This window comes from Manis pentadactyla, chromosome 9, assembly GCF_030020395.1.
Source record: "Manis pentadactyla isolate mManPen7 chromosome 9, mManPen7.hap1, whole genome shotgun sequence".
Lineage (NCBI taxonomy): Eukaryota > Metazoa > Chordata > Mammalia > Pholidota > Manidae > Manis > Manis pentadactyla.
Window position 1 is genome coordinate 102,138,224 of NC_080027.1, and position 21,198 is coordinate 102,159,421.

Below are 21,198 nucleotides of genomic sequence, written 5' to 3' on the forward strand. Positions count from 1 at the left end.
TCACCTTACAGATCAGCTTTTTTATGTCCTTGTTCCTTGTAGAAGTTGCAGGTGAGATTGGAAGCCTAGTGCTTTAAAATGGCAACCCCAGGAAACATCCAAAGAGTGTGTATTGGTTTAGGAGACAAGAACATTCCATTTTTTAACTTGTATCATGGACATTCCCCTGGGGCATCCACTTCTTTCCCCTTCTAAGTTTGATGCTAACCCAGAATAGGTTATTTAGATATTCATATGGTACCTAAATAAGTAGAAATTACAAATACATGTGCAAGTTTGATTTCCTCTGATCCCTTCTTAAGAACAGAGAACTCTAGAAACTTAGATAACAAAAATCTGTTTACTTATTTTTTGCATTTCTCAAATCTTCATACCCATTCTTTGAATATATCTAAACACATACAGGATACTGAGCTACAACTCTTTCTGACCATTTGATCCAGCTGTGTCATGTTACAGATAAGAAAATCGAGACCCAAAGAGGGAAGTGAATAATCTGAGCAGTGGGTAAGGTCTGTGTTTTCTCCTGGCATCTTAAAAACGGAAACTTAACCGAGTGTTGAGAAAGCAAAAGTTACTTATTTGAAGAGAAAGTTGACTGCCAAATAGAGTTTAATAGTTATATCTGTATTTTTTACAGAGCCATCCATGTAGCAATTATTTTCTAAGGCTCAAAGTTAAATCTAAGAAATAAGGAAAAATCATGATGACTCTCCAAATATCTTTCCCTTACAGTAAAAGAGATCCAATTTAAGGGGGCAAATAATGAGTGTTTCAGCTCTATTTCCCGCCTGTACACAGCACTGTAGTATTATATCTTAGAAAAGGTGATGAGTTTGTGTCATCTCCTACCCCATCCTTCAACCAAAATTACAAACGATCTTATTGAAGAGTTTGTAAAGGTTACCAGTCTATGTCCCTTTTTCAACAGCTACCCTACCACTTCTCTTTCAACCTCTCTCTCTCTCTCTTTCTCTCTCTCACTGTCACAAAACCTCCCTCCCACCACCATCATTTGATTAAATTCCAGGGAGACTACACTGCCTATCTATGCTACCCTTCCCCCTAATAAAGTATGGGAGACTAAATTTAAGAACCCTCTGGTGCTGCCATGGATGCTATAACAGTCTAAGAAATTATGGTAGCTAAAACAGTCTCACTAGAAATAAGAAAAAAAATTTGAAATTAATGTCAAGTGAAGAATTTCAAAGATCTGTGCCAAAAAAAAATCTGTATCCATAATATATGAGGGTATGTTTCTTGAGCAAACAGCTGTAACATACCTCCTCTAATTTTGCTTCCATTTCTGCACCAGGACGAGAGAAAGCTAATTCTTTCCCAGAGATTGGCTCACTATGGATTCTCGTGTCCTGAAAACCTGCATTCAGCTTTTCTCCTGGGTGCTGTCCCTAAATTGTTGGGTGATTTGCTGAAAGGACCCTCTCCTTCTCAGTGTCCCCTTGGTGTTGAGAGTCAGGGCGGCTCCGCCTCCAGCTGGCTCTATACAAGCCTCACCTTTTGCTCTCATGCTCAGAGCCCTAGTGTGATTGTTGGGCCTTGACGGGAGCCGTCTGTCCTGGCTTTTTATCATCCCACAGTGTAGGGAAATACATAACACTGTGGTTGTTCGTAAAAGCACCCTCAGTGCTCCCAGACCTGGTGAATGCACTCAGCTGTTCTATTTTTGGTCACTCTCTTTGTTTTCTTCTCGGAAGAGCCTAATTCCGGTCTATGTCTTGGGCATCCTGCCATGGACATGTTGCTCCTCCCCCACACCCTCTCCCCAAATCGCCTACTCTAATATTCACCCGGAGCGTTCTGCACAGAGAAGGAAGTACGTGGCATGGTGAGGAGAGGACCCTCGTGTTGTGCTCACTGGTCTGCAGACTTGAGCATGACTCCGGCTATACTTCTGGAATTTGGGTACATGAGCTCTCTCTGCGGTACAGCGATCACATCCGCACTCCCACCAGCCTCTGTGTACCAAAACCCCCTATTTCCTGTAGACAGACAAGCCCAGGCATTGGCTAGGACTCTGCTCATCATATCCTGGTCTAATGTGAGATACCCAGTCTCTGCCATGACCATCAGAAGTAAAAGTTCCCAGTGTCTTATCTTTACCTAGGAGAGACTTTTCTAACCCACCAAAGCAACCTGCCAGTATAACAACAATTACCAGAGTCCGCCCAACAAGGGAATATGGGGAGACTAAACATCTAATTTCTTTTCAGTGGAGTCTCCTGCAGGCAAGAACATCCTTGAAGACTTAGTGATGTCTGTAGCTAAGAACACATAAATAAGCAAAAATAACATAAAAGGGACCAGATTACATAGAAGGAAAAATGGAACGAATATCTTCATTAAGTGGGGAAAATACTAGAAAGATGATCATCCTCTCCAGACGGTATTGGACAAAGCGATGTCTGTAATCTGTGATTGGTAGAGAAAGACTGTGAGAAACAATATCTGATTAAGTTGATGGGTAAATGTTTGGACATGTGCACATACATGCATGAAGAGACACATTTCTGCCCTTAACAATACACAGGATAGCAATTTAAAAGAACTTAATATTGATACCCACAGCATTCTTCAAAAAAGCAAATCTTGAGTATCTACTGGGGTTTGTGAATACAATGGGAATCTGGAACCGATCTCTTTCTTACTTCCTTTTATATTAATGCTCTGATCAAACACAAGCAGAATGGCTAAACCAAGAATATCAGTGACTCAAAGTTTCAAAGTAATAGCTCCTTAAGGAATACTAGGATTCTTGCATTGCAGAGAAAAGAATAATCCAGAAGCAGCGCCCTTGCCCTGCCTCCACTGTGCCCCACCACTGCCACTGCTGAAAAGAAGGAAGGAAAGGAGGTAGGAGGGTGTTTGACCACACTTTGCAATCTCTGAGGAGGGGAAAAAAACCCTCAATTTTGGCATCAGATTATTTACTGTTTGCAGCTGTTGATGCTGCTGTCGGCAGAAGAGCCCGGTGGTGCATCTTACCTGAGGAGTATAGAAGTGCAGGCAGATGTAGGTGAGACACAGGAGCAGCCCCAGCCCCTGAATTATGGAGGCCACCAGCCATAGCTTGTTGTTCTGGAGTCTCCTCCCTGGTGTGGTTCCCACATTCCCGTCCAGGGGTTGGACCCCTTCCATCTCCACAGTCTGGATGCAGGGAAGATGAAAACTGTGGCAAAGGGGAGCCTGAGGGAACACTGGCCTCTTCCCCACAAAGAAGGACAGGAAGGCAAAACCAAGCTTATCAAGCAGAAAGTGCCCAGGTCCCAGGACCAGAGGTAAGAGGCGATTGAGAGAGCAGAGAAATCTCTCTCAGTTTTAATGCTGCAGCTTTTGCAGGCAGGCGGGGGAACTTCTTTGTGACTAATCTGAATTTCCCCTTTACTTTCTTTCTTTTTTTTTCTCTGGGCTAACAGGGAGTTGTTTTTGTGGCATTCCAGTTCTGATTTGAGTGACTGTGAAGTGACAGTCATATAAGTGTGCTCTTTTCTAAATTTCTCATCGCACCAATATCCAAACTGTGGGTCACTTGGTAGAGATAAAAATCATCGTCCGTTGATGTAGGAGCTCATCTATCCCTTCCCCAAGGTGTCTTGAATCGTAGAGGAGATTTAAGGAAAATGCTGGCCTGAAGTTCTTGTCTACCCTGTATTAGGTAACTAAGCACTGAACCCACTCTACAGATTCAAGGGGAAAAGGCACACACAGACCATTCTTAAGGTGAAAAAGAGAATAAAAGAAAATGGGATGGTGGCTCTTGTAGAAATAAAGGAGTGGAGCCTCTAGTTTTGGTCCATTATGCTGTGACAAATAAACTAGTATATATTGAGCATCTACCACGTGCCAGGCACTGTTAGACAGCCTTACAATCTTTTTCTCATTCAGTCCTTTGAGACAAGTTTAGTAAACACATACATGATTAATTTTAAGCGCAGCAGAAAAGAAACAGAAGAGTATCTTGACCTTTTCCCCTTCCTTCCACTTTACGCTTTCCCCATACATAGTTGTTGCATGAATGAATAAATGAGTAGATTTAAATAAGCTTTGAAAATTGTTCATTTCTTTGAGGTAAGGGGTGGACTCAGAACTTGGAAAGTATAAGCATCCTACCAATAGGCAGATGCTTTTTCCACTGACATAAATGATAAAATTATTTATAATTTCGAGTTTAAATTGATAAACATTTACTGAGTAGATAGTAAGCCCACTGCTATCCTTGATGACGTAAGGATGTTAGAAGGGGATGTTTAAGACAGAATTCTGTCTCTTCTGTGGGCAAGTGGATCTCTCTGAGCTCCTCATGAGCCATTCAATGGGTATTTAAAGAAACAATGGTGGGAGGAATGATTTGATACCAGTAATATGAGCTGTTAAATGCACAATAATTTTATAGAAAGTGGGTATGAGGCATATCAAAAGAGAAAGTTTGTGGGAAACGGAAAGTACATTTATTATTATAGTATTAATTAATTAAAATATGAATTAATACTCTCATTATAATCATTATGCCCTACATTTGAAGAACATACTGGTCTTCAGAGGTTCAAGTCTTTTTGTATGAAAGATAAGGTAACAAACACTGCATCATAGACTGTCAGCCAAAACTGAAATGAAGTTCCATCTAAATTTCTCAGTTATTTCAAGTTCTCATCTAAATTGAAACAGTTATTCCAATGAGCAAAGTATGTGTAACATACAGGGTATGGAGGGAAGAAAATGGAAAGAAAAATCAGTGTGTAGAAGCACAATTCTTGTATAATAGCTGATTGTCACAAACATTAAAATTGGGAACCAGTTATTTATTTTCAAAAGCTGATTAAAAGAGTCACAGTAAAAAAAGCCTAAAATACTACTAGCAACATCCAGACCAACCAGCTGAAAAAGAAACAGTGAAAACAATTAACACTGAAAAACAAAGAAAATATTTGTAAATGGCTGCCAAAGGGTGAAAAAAAATAAGCAAACATTCACAAAGTATGTACACATGCCCTGGGCAACACCTCTTCTCACTGTAACATCATGGCTTCCTCGAAGAAAAATTGGCAGTTACTGTTATTCTTTATAGACAGTAAAAACGGTGCAACAGAATGAATTCCCATTTTTGTGTTGGCTCAGGAAAGCACAGGTCACGTATACCAGGACTCAGGCTGCACATCTACGACACACTTTTCAGGTATCTTAGTCCTACTACCATATTGTGCCTGCCTGTAATTTTTGGTTGAAGTTTAAGTGATATCTTACATTTAATTGTTTCTTGTTTCATTGAGAACATCCTCATAGCTTCTTCACTTTCTTTGTGGGAAGAAGGGAAATGCACACAAGAAAAGAAATATAAACTGGCCTGGAAGTTCCAGACAAGACCTTGTGATAGACCATATAAGCACTTCAAAGTTCATCACTGGGCTGGTCTAGCATCTGAAACAAATGAAACCACCATCAGAGATAGCATTGATGGCATCTCTCTCAGACAGATAGGCAGATAGTGGAGTCCTCCATCTTCAAAGTTGACATGTTCCTAAAGAGGTCGAGCTTGTTATTTGAATGTTTGGGCATTTTTTTTTAAGCATCCCACAAATATCAAATACATAGGTTAACCAGAGCAAACGAGCCATGGACTGGAAGCCTCATTCCAAGCAGTCACCTTCCCACAGATCTTAAACCTCTAAGTGATGGCCATTTCAACATTCCAGAAAAGTATAGAAAATAAAAAGGCTTTACAACTGACAGAATATCCTCTACTTAGAAAGCAGCAAAAACCTTTTTGGTTTTTTTTTTTTAATTTGGCAGGGGTGGGGACTTTTTTTTACATTTGATTTTTGTTGTTTTGTTTTTTTTTTCTTTTTTGTCTGCTTAGTTTGGAGGTGGGTGTAAATCTGCTCTTTTCATTTGTTTCTAAGTCATTTCTCCATTCAACAAGCATGAGCCAGGTGCCTACATAATGGTGCTGGCAGACGAGTGGGGGAACAGAACAAAACACGCTTAGTCCTCAAAGAGTTCACAGATAGGAAGGCAGGACCATTACAGCCAGCAAAGTGTCAAGACCCGGTGGCTGTGCAGGAGGGAAGGGTGCCCAGAGAGATTCTGGTTTGGACTGGAGTTAGGGTGGAGACGGCCTCCTTGAGGTGAGTCAAGTGAATCCTGGAGAAACCAGAAGCAGTCTGGCCACCTGGGGACATGAGGACGGCCAGTAATCGCTGGGCAGGGCTGAGGGAAATCCACCTACATATTGCCCATTGGGAGCTGTGCCTGGAGAGGGGGCCAGTGAAAGAGAGTGACCAGGGAAGAGGCTGACACGCTGTCATCAACGGACTTCCGTTACAAATGAAGAACTCAACTTTTTCCCAAAGGCACCGAGGAAACGTGGGAAGGTCTAAAGCAGCATGTGATATGATTACATTTTGGGGAAAAAATCGAGTGAAAATTAGGCACGGGAGTGGGGATCAAGGAGACCGGCTGGGTTCTCTGCATCAGCTGAGGAGGTGAGTGGGGTCTAAAACTACCTCTGTGCCCAGCAATCCAAGTCCTCCATCCCGGAGCAAGAGATTTCATCCTATAGGAAGAGAGTCTTTATCTTCCCACAAAGATGTGCTCTGCATCCCAAGCCCTGAGTGAAGGGCTGCATCCACACACATAAAGGCTCCCTTTTCTTATTCATAGACTCAGAGAGAGCACCCTGTTCTAATTCACACAAAGACAGCAGTATGAGCTGGGGCTGTCCTCAGTTGCTGTTTTTAAGTAAGAAATAATAAGATCCTAAATTAAAGCAGAAAGGATAAAGAGAGAAGAGGATATGGTGGCTATTCATTAATCAAGCATTTCGAGGGCCTACTCTGTGCCATACAGAGGGAGTCATAGTGAAGCTCTGCCCTGGGACAGGCGACACAGGTAGATGGGAGGTAACGGATACAAAAACTGCATTTCAGATGTCAAAAACCTGACTTGCTGTCTGTTCTCACCCTGCTCTTGTTCCTCATGTCTCTGTTCTGGTCAGTGTGTTTGGCACTCCAGGATCTCAAAACCCCAGAATCAGCTTAGACTCACCTTTGCCCCAAATTAGTCAAGCATTGCAGAACCAACCCTGCAGTACCGCTCATAGCCCCCTCCAATCCTGCTGCTTCTGCTCCAACTCCTTGTTCCTCCCCCTCCCAATCCTTGAACTCCTGAATTAAACATCCAGCTATTCTCCCTACTTCCATTCCCTTTGCTCTCCCAGCCATTCTGCTTTCGCAGGCTCTTTAAACCCAGTCATGACCGCGATCCTATCAAGGACCTCCATCTCAAAGAGGATAAAGTTGAAATTCTTTAGCTTGACATTCGGGTCATTCCATAATGGAACCCCAAGTTTACTCTCCAGACTTATCTCCCTTTATTTCCTGATTATTTGAGGTAGTCACTGCCTCAAATATCCTTACCTTCCATCTCTAACAAACAAAACCCCACGCACTTCACGTGCAGAGCTGGCTGCTTCATGAGGTAGTGAGCCTGCTGCACTCCAGAAGAGGTTGAACGAATACAGTTTGGGGAATTCTAGCCCTGAGCAGGGGATTTGTACATCAGTAATTCCCAAAGCCTGGCAGATCTTCAGAATCACCAGGAGAGCTTTTGAAAGATTCACATTCCAAATCCCTTCACTCAATTCTGACTTGAAAAGTTTGTAGTGCCTTATGAATATGTATAGAAAATCTAAATGCTTCCCTAAGAGCCAGATTTGTGAATCTCCCCAAATGATCACTGAAGGTCTTTTTTTTTTTTTTTACTGTTACATTTCTATGATAGGGAGCCTTCCCTGAGCCTCCCAGAAGAACCAGTCTCCACCCCTGTGTTAAGAGCACTTACCATGCTGGATAGTATTCGAAGAGTCTTATACCTGCTTGAATCTTTTTCAGCCCCTACCCATGATGCTGAGTGATCCTGAAGCCAGGGGTCCTGTGCTGCACTCATGCACAGAGCCAGCCAGACAGTCTTTCTAGAAAGATTTGCCAAATTAAATTGAATTTGCTTGCAGTAGATCTGAAGCATGTTATTTTCAGGACCAGAAAAGAATGAGAGTCTTAACAAAACTGGAAATGGCACTAATTAAATACAGAAGTCTCCTGATAGTTGGAGACTTTGAACTTAGATGTACAAAATTAACAAACCTGAAATGTATACTTTTCATTGAAACTGATGTACACTATTAGTTTAAATGCAAATGTGAACTCATATATGATATTCTATTTGGGTTTCAGACACAATAGCCCCTCAACTTGTCAAACCCTTTTCTTACGATGCTGATTTTCCCTTTCATTTTTCATGTTCGCTACTTTTCTTTATCTTGCATTGACCCCTGGCAGCTATTTTAGGGCTTGATGATAGATTCTAAATCTTAGTGGCACAAAACAGCCACAGACATTTTTCTCTTTGTGGAAATATGCCCGTGAAGTACTGCACCATTATGGAAAGCAAATGCCTCGATAGATTTAGATACTCACATTTAATTTTTTAACTGTGTGCTTAAAATATGTATGCAATGCCAAGAACGTATAAAAATTGTAAGTAGATTGTTCATATCCTAACAGAACACAGGCAATTTTCTTTATAGAGACTCAACATTATTGAAATATAATTACAACAATAAATTATGTATTTAAAGTGAATGATTACATGCATTTGAGTAATGTACACTAATGAAACCAATGGCATACATAACTTTTATTCATCTACAAGTGGGAATTTTCTTTAAATGCTAATCATTCTGAAAGCAAATCTAAATTGAATAAGAGATTACCTCCCTTTTCAAAATACATTTCATTGGGTATAAACTAGAATTAGTATAAACCAGAGATTCTTAACTGGGGGCAATTTTGTCCCCTCCCCCCTAAACTTCCGAGTCATTTGACAATGTCTGGAGACTTTTCTGGTTGTCTGGATCTGTGGCAGGTGCTACTGGTATCTAGTGGAGATGGGCTGGAGATTCTGCTGAATAATCTATAAGGCACAGGACAGCCCCTACTACAGCAAAGGATTATCAGCCTAAAATGTCTGTAGTTCTATGGCTGGAGCCCCTGGTGTAGATGTGCATGTCCATAATTGACCATGAATGAGGCAATAGAAAATTACCCTCTGATTCTGTGCATTTGCTGACTGTCCTGTCTGAAAATGCCTCTCCATTGCCCAACAGTAAAGCTGTGAAGAGGTTACTGTTTTCTACCTGTGTTACAATTAAAAGAAGTTAAAGCTTAGAGAAATGAACTTACTTGGTCAAGGTCGCAGATTTAGTACACGGCAGAGCTGGGATCTGAATTCTGGTCCTTTTACATTGGAACCTGTTCTTAAACTCCATGTGATACTATTGATCTTTTTAAAAATGACAAGTATAAGCTCTGTGTCTGGCCAGGGCACCTAGAAAGCAATACAGCTAAGCAGATATTTACAGGCTGAATGCACATAGCCATTAATTCAACAAGAGAAAATAACTTCTTCCTATCAATTAGATCTTTTTTTTTCCCCCAAAGTTTTAGAGACTGGGAATACATCTTACATTTCTTGTGTGCCTGTGTGTCTTCTGTGGGCCAGGTGTAGAGCCTCCTTTCAACCACTCCTCCTGGGAACACTGTGCATGGTTATTACTAACCTCACGTCTTTAACTTGAGGAGCCAAACTCACAGAGTAATTTAACGACAACAGTGATGGATTTAAACCAAGACAGTCTGGGTTTGTCTGTTTCTTGAACTGAATCTAACCCTTAATAGCCATTGTTAAAGACTGAATGTCTGTGCCTACCCAAAATCCATATGTAGAATATGTAATATGATAGTCCTTGGAGATGGGGCCTGTGGGAGGTGATTAGGTGATGAAGGTGGAGCTCCCTGTATCAGAAGAGGCACCAGAGAGCTTGTTCTCTCTCTCTGCCTGCCAAGTGAGGGCAGGTGAGAAGGCAGCCATCAGCAAGCCAAGAGGAGAATCCTCACCAGAACCTGACCACACTGGCTCCTTGATCGTGGCCTTCCATCCTCCAGAATGTGAAAAAAATTAATCTCTGTTATTTAAGCACCCAGCATATGGTAGTTCGTTGTGGCAACCAAAGCCAACTTAGTAACCTGGGAATTATAAAAGCTGTACCAAAAGAGCACCATTTCTTGAACTCTCTCTTGTTTCTACCTTCAAATATATCTACCCTGTGATAACAAGAAGTTTTTCCTGTCCTCTTCAGTGTCCTTCTAAAGAACTCTTTTCTGAATTTTTAAACTCCCTATTTTGGAGCTAGAGTAAAATAATCTATGTAATACATGAAGCAATGTGTCTAGACAGAATAGACCCTAAACAGGTGTTATGGTGTGTGTTTTCAAACCTGTAAGGGCATTTCACTGTTTATTCTTTCAATGACATATGTGAGATTCCCCTGCTCTTAAAGTTTTCTGCCAGTCCAATCAGCATCTCTCGTTTTGAAGATTGTATTCTCTAATCTCCCTCCCCCAATACCACTGCATATGCTTTGTTTGTTCATTTCACTTACCTAAGCTGTATTAAGTAGTCTCTGGGATATGTCCTTTTGGTGACAATCATACACACAAAACACCCTGCACTTTGTGCAATTTAGCTAAGGGAGTTCCTCCAGTTCTCTCCTTTCTACTTTCTACTGTCTTCCTAGTGCTTTCTGCATTTCCTATCCCTTTCCTTCCAATATTAGCTCAAACTTCTCGACTTCTCTTGGTTAAACTTCCTGTTTCATCCCAAAGAATGCCCTGCTAGGAATCGCTCAAGCTCCAGATGCCCCAAGCCCCCCTGCCCCAGTGAGCTGTTCTCCGCCACACTACCTTCCCTCACTCTGAGCTCCACCTGGGGCAGGTGGGTGAGGCTCCCCTAGCACAGGTAACAAGCTGCCCTCTGTCAGAGCTGTGCATGTATGCTCCTGTCTCTGCACAGGGGAGGGAATCCAAGCCCATCCATTTTCATATGCCCCTGCTCCCATAGCACCACTTCATAGCTGTGCTCAATACAGGAACTGAATTAGATTGGATTGAGAGCTGTCTGTGGTTTTATTCTAGGTCTTTGGAGCATCTCCCTTTCTTTCCTTCTACCCTTCTAGCTCCATGATTCCCCTCCCTTCTTTGATTCCACTTTGCTTTATTCTTGACAGTCTGGGCAAAAATCAGAAGACCTGTATCTAAATCAAAGCTTTTCTGCCTCCCATTGGACCAATTATTTAACTTCCCAGACCTCCTTTAGTCATCTATGATAGATAGGTAGATAACTAGATAGCCAGATTTTATGTGTATATATGCACATACACATATATGTATAGACAGAGAGAGAAAGTGTGTGATACATAGAAGCGTTCAATAGTTGTTAATTGTCATTACTAGCATCATTATTGTATCTTGAAACAGAACTTGGTGAGAGTTTTTACACCATGGAAATTGGTGAACATTACAAACTGGGATTTTTCTCAGGGAGGGGCTTAACCAGCACACCATTAGCCTAGGACCACATATTGAAATGCTAATATTTTGGATCTATTCAGTTAAATAAAACATTGTTAAAGTGAATTATACATGTTTTTTTTAATATGGCTACTAAAAATTTTCAGATTACATTGTGACATTTCCGTTGGACAGTGCTGGGCTAGATAGACCCTTTCTAACCCACATGGTAGGAAGATCCTATCCCACTACACAGTGTGGTCCCCATTTATTTCTGGGCATCCCAGGGAGAGCTCAGATGCTCCACAATTGGTCCAGATTGATGCTTGTCACCTCTGTCAGCAGTTCTCCCTTTGAACCATTGTTTTTCCATAGTCTTTAGGCTCCATTCACAGTCTAGTCACCATGCCATTCTAGAATGATCTCTTTGTATTCCTATTCCTGTTTGCTCTGGGTTAGGCCATCTCCACAGCTACTAGAAATGTCTCCTCACAGCACCCAAGAGCCCAGTATCTCGATCTCAAGGGTCCCCACCCACTTCATCACAGTTTCTAGATGGTAAGGGAAGGGCCAGCTCAATGTCCACCAATGAAAAAAGTGCTAAGGCTTCTTATACACAGAAGCCTCCTCTTCTTTTTCTCTCTCTTTCCAGTTACTAAGACCTCATGGAACAGACATGAGGAACAAAATTCCCCAGACATAGGGAAAAATCACCTTTGCTGTTTCCTAGATGCCCAGACCTCTAACCTTTACATCATATTAAAACTCCTTCATAATGTATAAAATGTGAGATTCCATTATTAATATTTCCCAGTAAGTTTTACTGTTTAGAAAAATCAAAGGAAGAAAAGTTATTAGTTTTCTTTTTTTACTTGTATAAGAGATCAAGTAATACTACAAACTTATGTAAGCAGTAAGATAAGGTAGTCTAGGCAAGATGTGAAGGGCCTCGACTACTAGGGCTGTGGTAACAGAGAAGGTGACACGTGATCAGATATGAGATTTACTTTGGAAGTAGAGCACTCAGACTTACTGGATTACACATGGTAAGTGAAGGAAATCAAAGAACCAAAGATGACTTCTGGGTGATTTGGCTGAGAAACTGTGTAGTCGTGCCATTAACCGAGGCAAGAGGAAGACAGGGCGGAGCAGAGGTGGGGTGGCAGTCTGCAGATCAAGAGCTCCGTTTCAGACAGCTCTTCATTTCAGGACCACACAGGTGCTTACTGACTCTAAGAATCCTCTAAGAGTTCTCCCCATTTTACAGATGAGGAAACTAGCATAGAGATGTTATATAACTTAGCTGAGCTCTTTTGGCTAACCTACTTCATGTGATATTTTCTTTTACACAGCAGCACAGAGGTTAAGATTAGCTAAATTCTAGTCCCAGGACTGCTGTTTGCTAGCTGTATGACCCTTTGGCAAGGCCCTTAATTTCTTTAAGGCTTGATTTTTGTCCCCTTGAAAATGAAACGTTTCTTGCTCAGGGCTTGCGTGAGGCTTAAGTGAGACACATTAGGCAATGAGCTGACGTAGCCCACAATAAATGTTTATTATAGATAAATATTAGCTAATATTATAGTTGGTCATCTTTCCTCTTCAAAGCTAAGGACTATTGTAGCATTATGATCCTGGATTTACTCTGACTAAAAGAACCCATGTAGGAGGTGTGTTGGCCTGCATCTCTGTACTAGTTTTATTTCTCCCTGTAAGAATGCATATCAGAATGAGAAGCTTATTGCCTCTGATGGATACTCACTGATATCTAAAAACTGGGATAGGGGGAGTACTAGGTGAAACTTGAAATAAGCCTAATCCAGTAAAGGAAACATCAGAAACAAAAGGCAAGATACAAAAACTCCACTGAAATAGTTTTAAATGACCAAAGAGAAAAAGTCCCAACCTTAATAGGGGAAAGTTAGTTGAATCAGTATAAACACACACACACACACACACACACACACACGATACAGTCAATGCAGATCTTGATACTGGAAAGCCAAAGGTGAGGAATATTCGAGAGCATTTCCCCCATGCTGACCTCACAGGACTAACTGGTCCAAAAATAGCAAAATTGAGAGATTTTAGCTTAAAAGCCTGCTGGGAGCCCACCCTGATGCAGCAGCCTCCTCCCACCACCCCCAGTAAACCCTGACATCTAACAGTGTACACCCTGACATCAGAGTGCCTTTGGTGACATGGTCCTTTCTCTATCATCTGTTTGCCCAGAATAAAGAGCAGTGAAAAATCAGTGCCATCTGAGGTCAGGGGAGGGTGACCCTTCTGACCAGTCAGCAAAACTGTGCCTTTGCAATACCTCTCAAAGGTAAAGTGAGGATACGATCATTAAGGATGGTATGAAAAGCTGTCAGAGAAAGCAGGACAAATACCAGCCCAGAAAAGGGACAAGTAGAAATGGCTAAAGTGTCGTGCCTTTTCTCAGAAGTATAGGGCACACCCCACCCCAAATTCAGCCCCATCCCAGGCAGGCTTTCCAGGCTGGATCCTAGCTATGCCCCTGGAGTGGGGTCTCTAGCTCCTGCAGTCTGGAGAGACAGTCCAGTACAACGGTCAAGAGCAAGAGCTCTGGACAGGCTGTCTGAGCCTGAATCCCAGCTTGCCTTGTGCTTTTCACTCAGAATGGAAGAATTATTGAAGTAACTGGGCAAATTACTTAGCCTTTTTTAAGCCTTGGTTTCCTCATTAATAAATGTGGGAGAGAATATAATGATTGTGTCTGGTACCTAACCTACAGGAAACTGTGAGATGTCAGTGCAATAATGCATGTACAGCACCTGGCACATACCCTTTAGTAAGGATTCACACTTAGTTATGGAGATTCATTCTGGTTAGACCAAGATTTCTTGGTGGGAATGAGCTTTAAAAAAAAAAAATCTGTCAGAAATTTGTTCCTTTTTAAGCGACTTTTTTGACTTGCCACCGCACTAGAAAAGAACACATTATTATATAGAAAAGAATACCACACTTAATGCAAACACATTAAGTGCCCCCAAAAACTGCCAAGGAAAACAGTGGGGCAACCATTGCATATTGAGACAAGATTAGACAAAGGTGGGTTTCAGAAGTTGACTGGAAGTGGTAAATCAATGAGGAGGGCTAAGAAAGACCAGTTTTCATATGGTCTTTCTCATCTGCCTATGAGATGTTAGGATCGTTTCTCATCTGCCATGACGTTGTGATTTCCTATTACATGTTATGTTGATTCCCCTTCTTTCTCTTCCCAAACATACCACAGAAACCCAGATAACCAGAAAGACTGTATTGGCTGGAAACAAATAGGAAAAGGGAGGGGAGAAACTCCATCGTCAGCCTGATCTTGTTTCCCTAAGAGCTCCAGGAGGAGAGAAACCCCAGGGGAAAGAAAATTTGGTGGCTAAAAGCAGAAAGCTAACCAGTTAATCCTGGGGAGCCCCAGACAGTGAAGAAGATACAGATTAAGGGGGTTGCCTGGGGACATGCCTGTCAGCTCTGCAGCAACTCTGGAGGGATATGCCCCAGCCCAAAGCCCCCAGGTGATTTCCTCCTCAGAAAAGGCAGCCTGGCATCATGACTAAAATGCTAGAGTGGAGGTAATTACTGAAATGTATTGCCAAACCAGGACACTCTGTGAGCAAAAGGGAACTCTATTCAGAATAAAGCTGGATCAGTAGCACATACCAGTGCCATCCAGGAAAGCCAAGACGTGACCATACTACTCAGCATCCACCACCCACTCTGTGCACAAACACAAAAACACAGCTAGGACACTGGAAGATGGATATTTGCTGGGAAGTAAAGGAAAATAGGGCAGTAAGTGATGGGGAAGGAAATAAACGTTTTTGAAAAGCTCTCCTGCTGGACTATGCCCACATGGAGCACCTTACATTCATGATCTCATTCATCCCTGCAGAGTGGGAAGCAAGGAAAGGATGTCGCTGGCATGTGAACTCAGGACTCTCCGAGGTGGAAGCACATCATTCTGTTTCCCACGCTACAGCCCCGGTCCCAGCACTCACCTCCTCACCTCATTGGCAGACCAAAGGGATGATAGCTGCTCTTATGGAGGATTTGAAAAATGCTGGATATGTTGTACATGATCCTTACAATCTCCAAAATTCTGCCAGGCAAGGAGGAAATGAGTTCAGGGAGGTTAAGGAATGTCCCCGATGTCACACACCAGTAAGTAGTGGAGCCAAAATTAAAACTCTGGTCTGTCTGACTGCAAAGCCAGTATGCTCAGTCACTAGAAGGGTAACGGGATGGAGCCACGAGCATATGAGTGGGCTGGCAGCGCAGAACGGCAGGAGAAGATGGAGAGAGGGTAGCCACACAAGCAAACCTCCCCGCCCAACCCTGGCTCCAGCCAGGCCTGTCCTTCCTGCCATCTAGAGCCTCGGCCCCCTTGTTCCTTGCCACCCCTTCACAATTAACTGAGCACACTGTTCTCCCCCCATCTCATAAGCATCTCCTCTCCCTCTCTGCCTGTCTGTAAAGCCACCTTCTTTAGAGTTAACTTTATTTCTGCAGCAGTGTTTCACTAGTACAGTTCAGCTTCCTGTCTGTCCTGGCTGTAATTTTTCTTTACATAGAGACTCTAAGCAACTTTTAGGACTGTGGCTCTTACTACCTTTGTTATCCCACAGCACCTAGGAAGCTACAGTCATGTGGTGAGAGGCGGGTTAAACACTACTGCATTAGGTCGAGTGTTTATAGAGACCTTCCTCCCCCGACCACAGCATCAAAAGAGGAATTCCCCAGGAGAAACAAAAGTCACTCTTTCTCGCACAAACACATCTTCTCTAAGTCTTCTCTGACTTCTAAATACCACTAACTCTCGATTTTCATAGATCGTGGTGGCACGAAAAATTCATTGAACATGGAAAATCAAAAAATAATCTCAAGATTTCCAGTTAGTGATGCTCTATTCCTCCTCACTTGGAGCCAATCTCTTAAAGCAACTTCTCTCTCTACCACATGTGCCTTCTTGACCTTACTTTCAGGCCACAATTTTTAGCAATGCACCAAATTCACTTGACGATGTGTTCCATAAAAGAAGGGACTGTTGTGTTTCTTAGTGCCTAGATGGATGATGGCTGTCCCACCAAATGCCAGGTTAGACAGAGTCCAGATAATACCCGGGTGCTGTGTAAGCTCCTGGAACTTAGATATAAGCTGAGTAAAAAGAGGAACCATGAATTGAATAAAATTGCCACCCCTTGGACCAAAATACATGGAGGTTAAAAATAGAAAAATAGAAATTCGGTTGATTACAATTCTTAAACATAGTGATGATGGATGGAGAATCATGTCATCTACAGACATGGAGGAGAAATAAGAATTTTCTAGTCACTTTACTAGAAAATAAAAGAACAAAACAAAGACTATTAAACACCTGGTAGTCTAGTAAAACCTCATTTATTTTTTAAAATTAAGTTTTTATCTGATTTACAAAATAATAAATGATATGATTAACAAAATGCTAACAATACTTACAAAATGTAAGTAAAAATCTTTTTTAAGTTAAAGACTGTGTCAGGTGTTGGTTTGGGTAGGCATGATTCATCAGACCTAATTATAGGTACATCATCTTACACAAAGCACATTACATAGGGTTTTTTTCAGGGCATGATCACAGAGTCGATTTTGCACAAATATGCACAGGGCAGATTAATAATTGTCCCCTAAAATCTATCCTCCTCTTATTCTGCGGCCCTTTATCTTTCAGATTTCCCAGCTTTGCTAACAACTGTAGTCTTGTGATTTAGTTCTCCCCCGTGGAATGTAAGAGGAAGTGACACCAACATGTGTCTTCTGTATCACTTGCTCAAAAGGAAATTGCTTGCCCTAGACATTCTCTTTTCCCTGCAGACTTTCTCTTTTAATTGTAACATGGATATGCTGCCTGATTTAGCTTCAACTATACAGATGAGAATCACTCTGTAGGAAAAGGCAAAAAGGGCAGGATGGAAGGGGCCTGGACCCCTGATAGACTGTTACATGAGAGAGACATGACCTCTATCTTTAATCACTGTGGTTTGGAGTCCCTTTTTCAGCATCTTTGCTTGTTCCATAATTAATATAACTAAAGACAGATTCATCAGTTTTCTCAAGGGCTCTCTTGATCTTTGTGTATCAAAAATCATTCTTTGAATCACCTAATCCTGCAATCATCTTTGTTGATTCTGTCTTCTTCAGTTGTGAACTGATCTGAATCTGCCATTCAGTCTGGTATGACATGCTGTTCTGGTTGGTGTATATGAAGAAAATCTAACAACATACAAATGTGTATTTGGAAAAGAGGGGAGTGTTTTAATACCCTTTTTAGATAATTGTGTGATAGTTCACTGATTCAATCTGAATCTGCCAGAGCCTCCTTTTTCAAGAGGTTTAAGTGTGGTTCTTCAATTGTACTGTCACAGACTTTGTAATATCTTGACTCTCTTGAAACATTTGTAGTTTTATTCATCACTCAGTTTACCTTGCATTCAAATGTTCGTAGCCAAAGAGTTACCACGATAGGAAAGGAATACTGATGTGGGGACAAATTTCATTTTTAGAATTCATTAGTGAATATTTTATATTGTAAAAACTTTTGTTTCTCCTATAACCTAACTGTAGGCACTTGGATAATCCTACTACAATGACAGATCATCATACCTGAGATTTTCAAAAGGTGTTCAGGAAGGGGAGAATTTACATCTATCCTTGTAGTAGTTCAACAAATTTTTTAATGTGTTGTGGGTAAAACTGCAGTATTTCCAGAATCTCTCCCCTGTCCTTGTGCATCTCCATATCAATAGGTGATTACAAGGGTGGGCAGAGCAGGCATAAGTGGACCACTTCTTGTAAGCAGTAAATGGGTTTCTCCCAGTTTATTTATCCCTTTGACTGATTTTAGTTTTGAAGGTAATTTGCCCCAGGCTGGGAGAAAGTTTTTCCCCCCTGGAGTTGCACATGTATACTTAGCAAACTAAATTTGATAAATGTTTTTACCCTCCTTTTAAACACTCAGATCTTAGAATGGTCTAACTCACTCCCTGAACTTAACTGCTATGTTATCTAGTATTTTGTTCTATCTTGTTTTGATTTTCCCTACCATTATCTTTACTGTTGTTACTTTAAACTGCCATTGTTATAGGGTTTTTTTATTTAACCACATATTTAATCACACTTTTGTTCACCATTTCTTTTTGCAACTCACTCTCCATTGATGCTCAAACCTCAGGAAGGACTGACTGCTTTGCAGTTATAAATTTTCAGAGATTTTTTTTTTCTCTCCACTCAAACCAAGGTCAAACCAAACCAGCTTCCTTGTCCCATTCTACGGGGAAGATTCATTTTGAGTTTAATCTTAAACTGTGACCAGAGCTCTTTGGTGTTCCAGCTTTATGTGTGGGTCTCTTATAAGATCCTTACCTTAGGCCAACTTTAGTTAAACAGGGACCTTGGGCTTAGACAGAATAGGGTGAGTGTAAGAATATAGTAATCTATCCTCCATTTACCCCATGGTCCCAAGCACTTAAGCCGGTGAGAATTATGCCCGGGCTTGCCTGGGGCTTGCCTGGGTTTACCCCACCTTATCTCTAAACATCCCGACCCTCCCCCAAGGCAACAGGCCCAGCAGATCTGCCACAATAAAAGAAACAACTCTCTGCACCGCGGCTGCCCCCTCTCTCTCTCTCCGTCTCTGTCTCTCTGTCCCCCTGCTCTCCCTGCTCTCTCTCTCCCTCTCTCTCTCTCCCCACCCACCTCTGGGGGCAACCACTTTCTCTTTCAGATAATAAAGTCTCTTGCGTGGGCCCGTGTCTCCTGAGTCATTCTGGGTAAGGAGGGTCACGGCAAGATACCCTTTCATTGGTGCTGTGACTTCGGATGAGGTTCTCCTACTGACTTTGCTCTTCCTCCAGGAACCTGAGCTGCTCTGGGAATCCTCACTGCCTGATCCTCCTCCACGGGCTCACCGTCCATTTCCCCGGTCGCTCGTCTTCTCGCCCAACACCGGCCTTTGATTTGGTGAGTCTCCCCTTCATGGTCGACTTAAATGTCCCTTTGGAACCTGGGAAGTGACCATTGAGTGTCTGGCACCCCGAAGGGCTCCTCTGGGACTGGGGCACCCCCAACCAGGACTTTCAGAGTCACAGTTGATCCCCATAGTCGACCCTTCTCTGCCTCCCCATGTTGAGAATCCTCATCCACTGAGGCCCGGTCTCCCTTTATCTACGTATCTACTCTACTCTTAACCTCCTGGTACCAGGTACTGAGCCTCCCCAGTATTTTTGCCTCAACCCTGCAGTTAGAGGTGGTGATGACCCCCTAACTGAGTCTGGTCTTCTCCGCGACCTTCTCAATCGCTCAGGGATGCCTCAGCTACTTGTGAACGGTCTCGTTCTCACCATGGGATCTGGCCCCTCCGTTCCTGCAGATTCACCACTAGGGTGCTTACTCAATAATCTAAAGCCCCTCCACCTCACTCCAGACCTCAAACCTTTTAAACTTGTTCACTACTGTAATGAGATCTGGCCACAATATCCCTTGGACAATCAGTCTAAATGGCCCCCCAATGGCTCTTTAGATCCTAAAATTCTCTGCCACTTATACGACTTCTGTGAGCGTACAGGCAAATGGAAAGAGATCCCATATATTCAGGCTTTCTCCTACCTCCAAACTAAGCCCTCTCTCTGTCCCCCCTGCAATCCTAAACACCTACTACTTGCCTTAAAGTCCTCACCCTCCAACAAACCAGATCCCACTTCATCTTCTGACTTTGACCCTGATGATGAATCCCCACCCTACTGACCCCAAATCCCCATGGCACCTCTTCTTTCTCCTCCTCCTCCTCAACCATCCAGTCCACCCAGTGCCACCGCAGAAACTGCCCAGCCTCCTCCCCCTCAATCCCCACCCAGTTTCCCACCACAAGCTCCCATCAGGGGCAGGGCAACAACCCCACCTCCTCTACCACAACCAGTTTCCCTCCCATCCGGAGATCCCCTACCAAGCCCTCCTGTCACTCATTCTCTAACCCAGATCCTAGCCCCACTACGGGAAGTAGCCAGTACAGAGGGTGTCTCCAGGTCCATGTCCCTTTCTCTCCGACCTATCTCAAATTGAGAAAAGATTAGGCTCTTTCACCTCCAACCCAGCTACTTACATAAAAGAGTTCCAGTACCTAACTCAGTCATATGATCTTACCTTTCATGATATTCACATGATCCTATCCAACACACTTTTGCCCGAGGAGCGTAGGCGAGTCTGGGAACAGGCTAGAACTCATGCCGATGAGGTTCACCAAACTACTCCAGCTCATCCAATTGGTGCTGAAGCAGTTCCTGACCGAGACCCTAACTGGGACCATAATACAGCAGGGGAGTCACCAGTCGAGATCAATTCATCACCTGCCTCATGGCGGGTCTCAGGAAGTCAGCCAACAAGGCCATTAACTATGAAAAACTCCAATAGATTATTCAGGATAAAACTGAGAGTCCTTCTATGTTCTTAGTCCACCTCACCAAAGCTCTTTTACAATATACAAACCTAGACCCTGAGACCCCAGATGGGAGACAATTATTAATGACCTACTTCTTCACCCAGAGTTTCCCCAACATTAAGGCTAAACTTAAACGTCTGGAGAAGGGACCCTTAACTCCTCAGGCAGAAGTCCTGGCACTGGCCTTCAAAGTATATAATGGAAGAGATGAAAAGGCCCTTAAACAAAAATATCAAATGCTGGGCAAGGCCTTTCAACCTACCCCAACCACTGGTGCTCGGGTATCCTCAC

At 42.5% G+C, this 21,198-nt stretch overlaps 1 protein-coding gene across 3 annotated transcripts in view; it reads right to left on the bottom strand.

The window, feature by feature from the left end:
• Positions 1 to 21,198, bottom strand: part of TNFSF4 (TNF superfamily member 4) — a 71,078-nt gene that overhangs the window by 14,663 nt on the left and 35,217 nt on the right. The window contains exon 1 of one of the 3 annotated variants that reach the window (XM_036918475.2): positions 3,004 to 4,617. The exons of the other annotated variants lie outside the window; for them this stretch is intronic. Within the exon in view, the coding sequence (XP_036774370.1) occupies positions 3,004 to 3,156 (153 nt within the window). The 5' untranslated portion in view covers positions 3,157 to 4,617. Of the gene's footprint in view, positions 1 to 3,003; positions 4,618 to 21,198 lie in introns of those variants that run through there. 3 annotated transcript variants of the gene reach the window in all.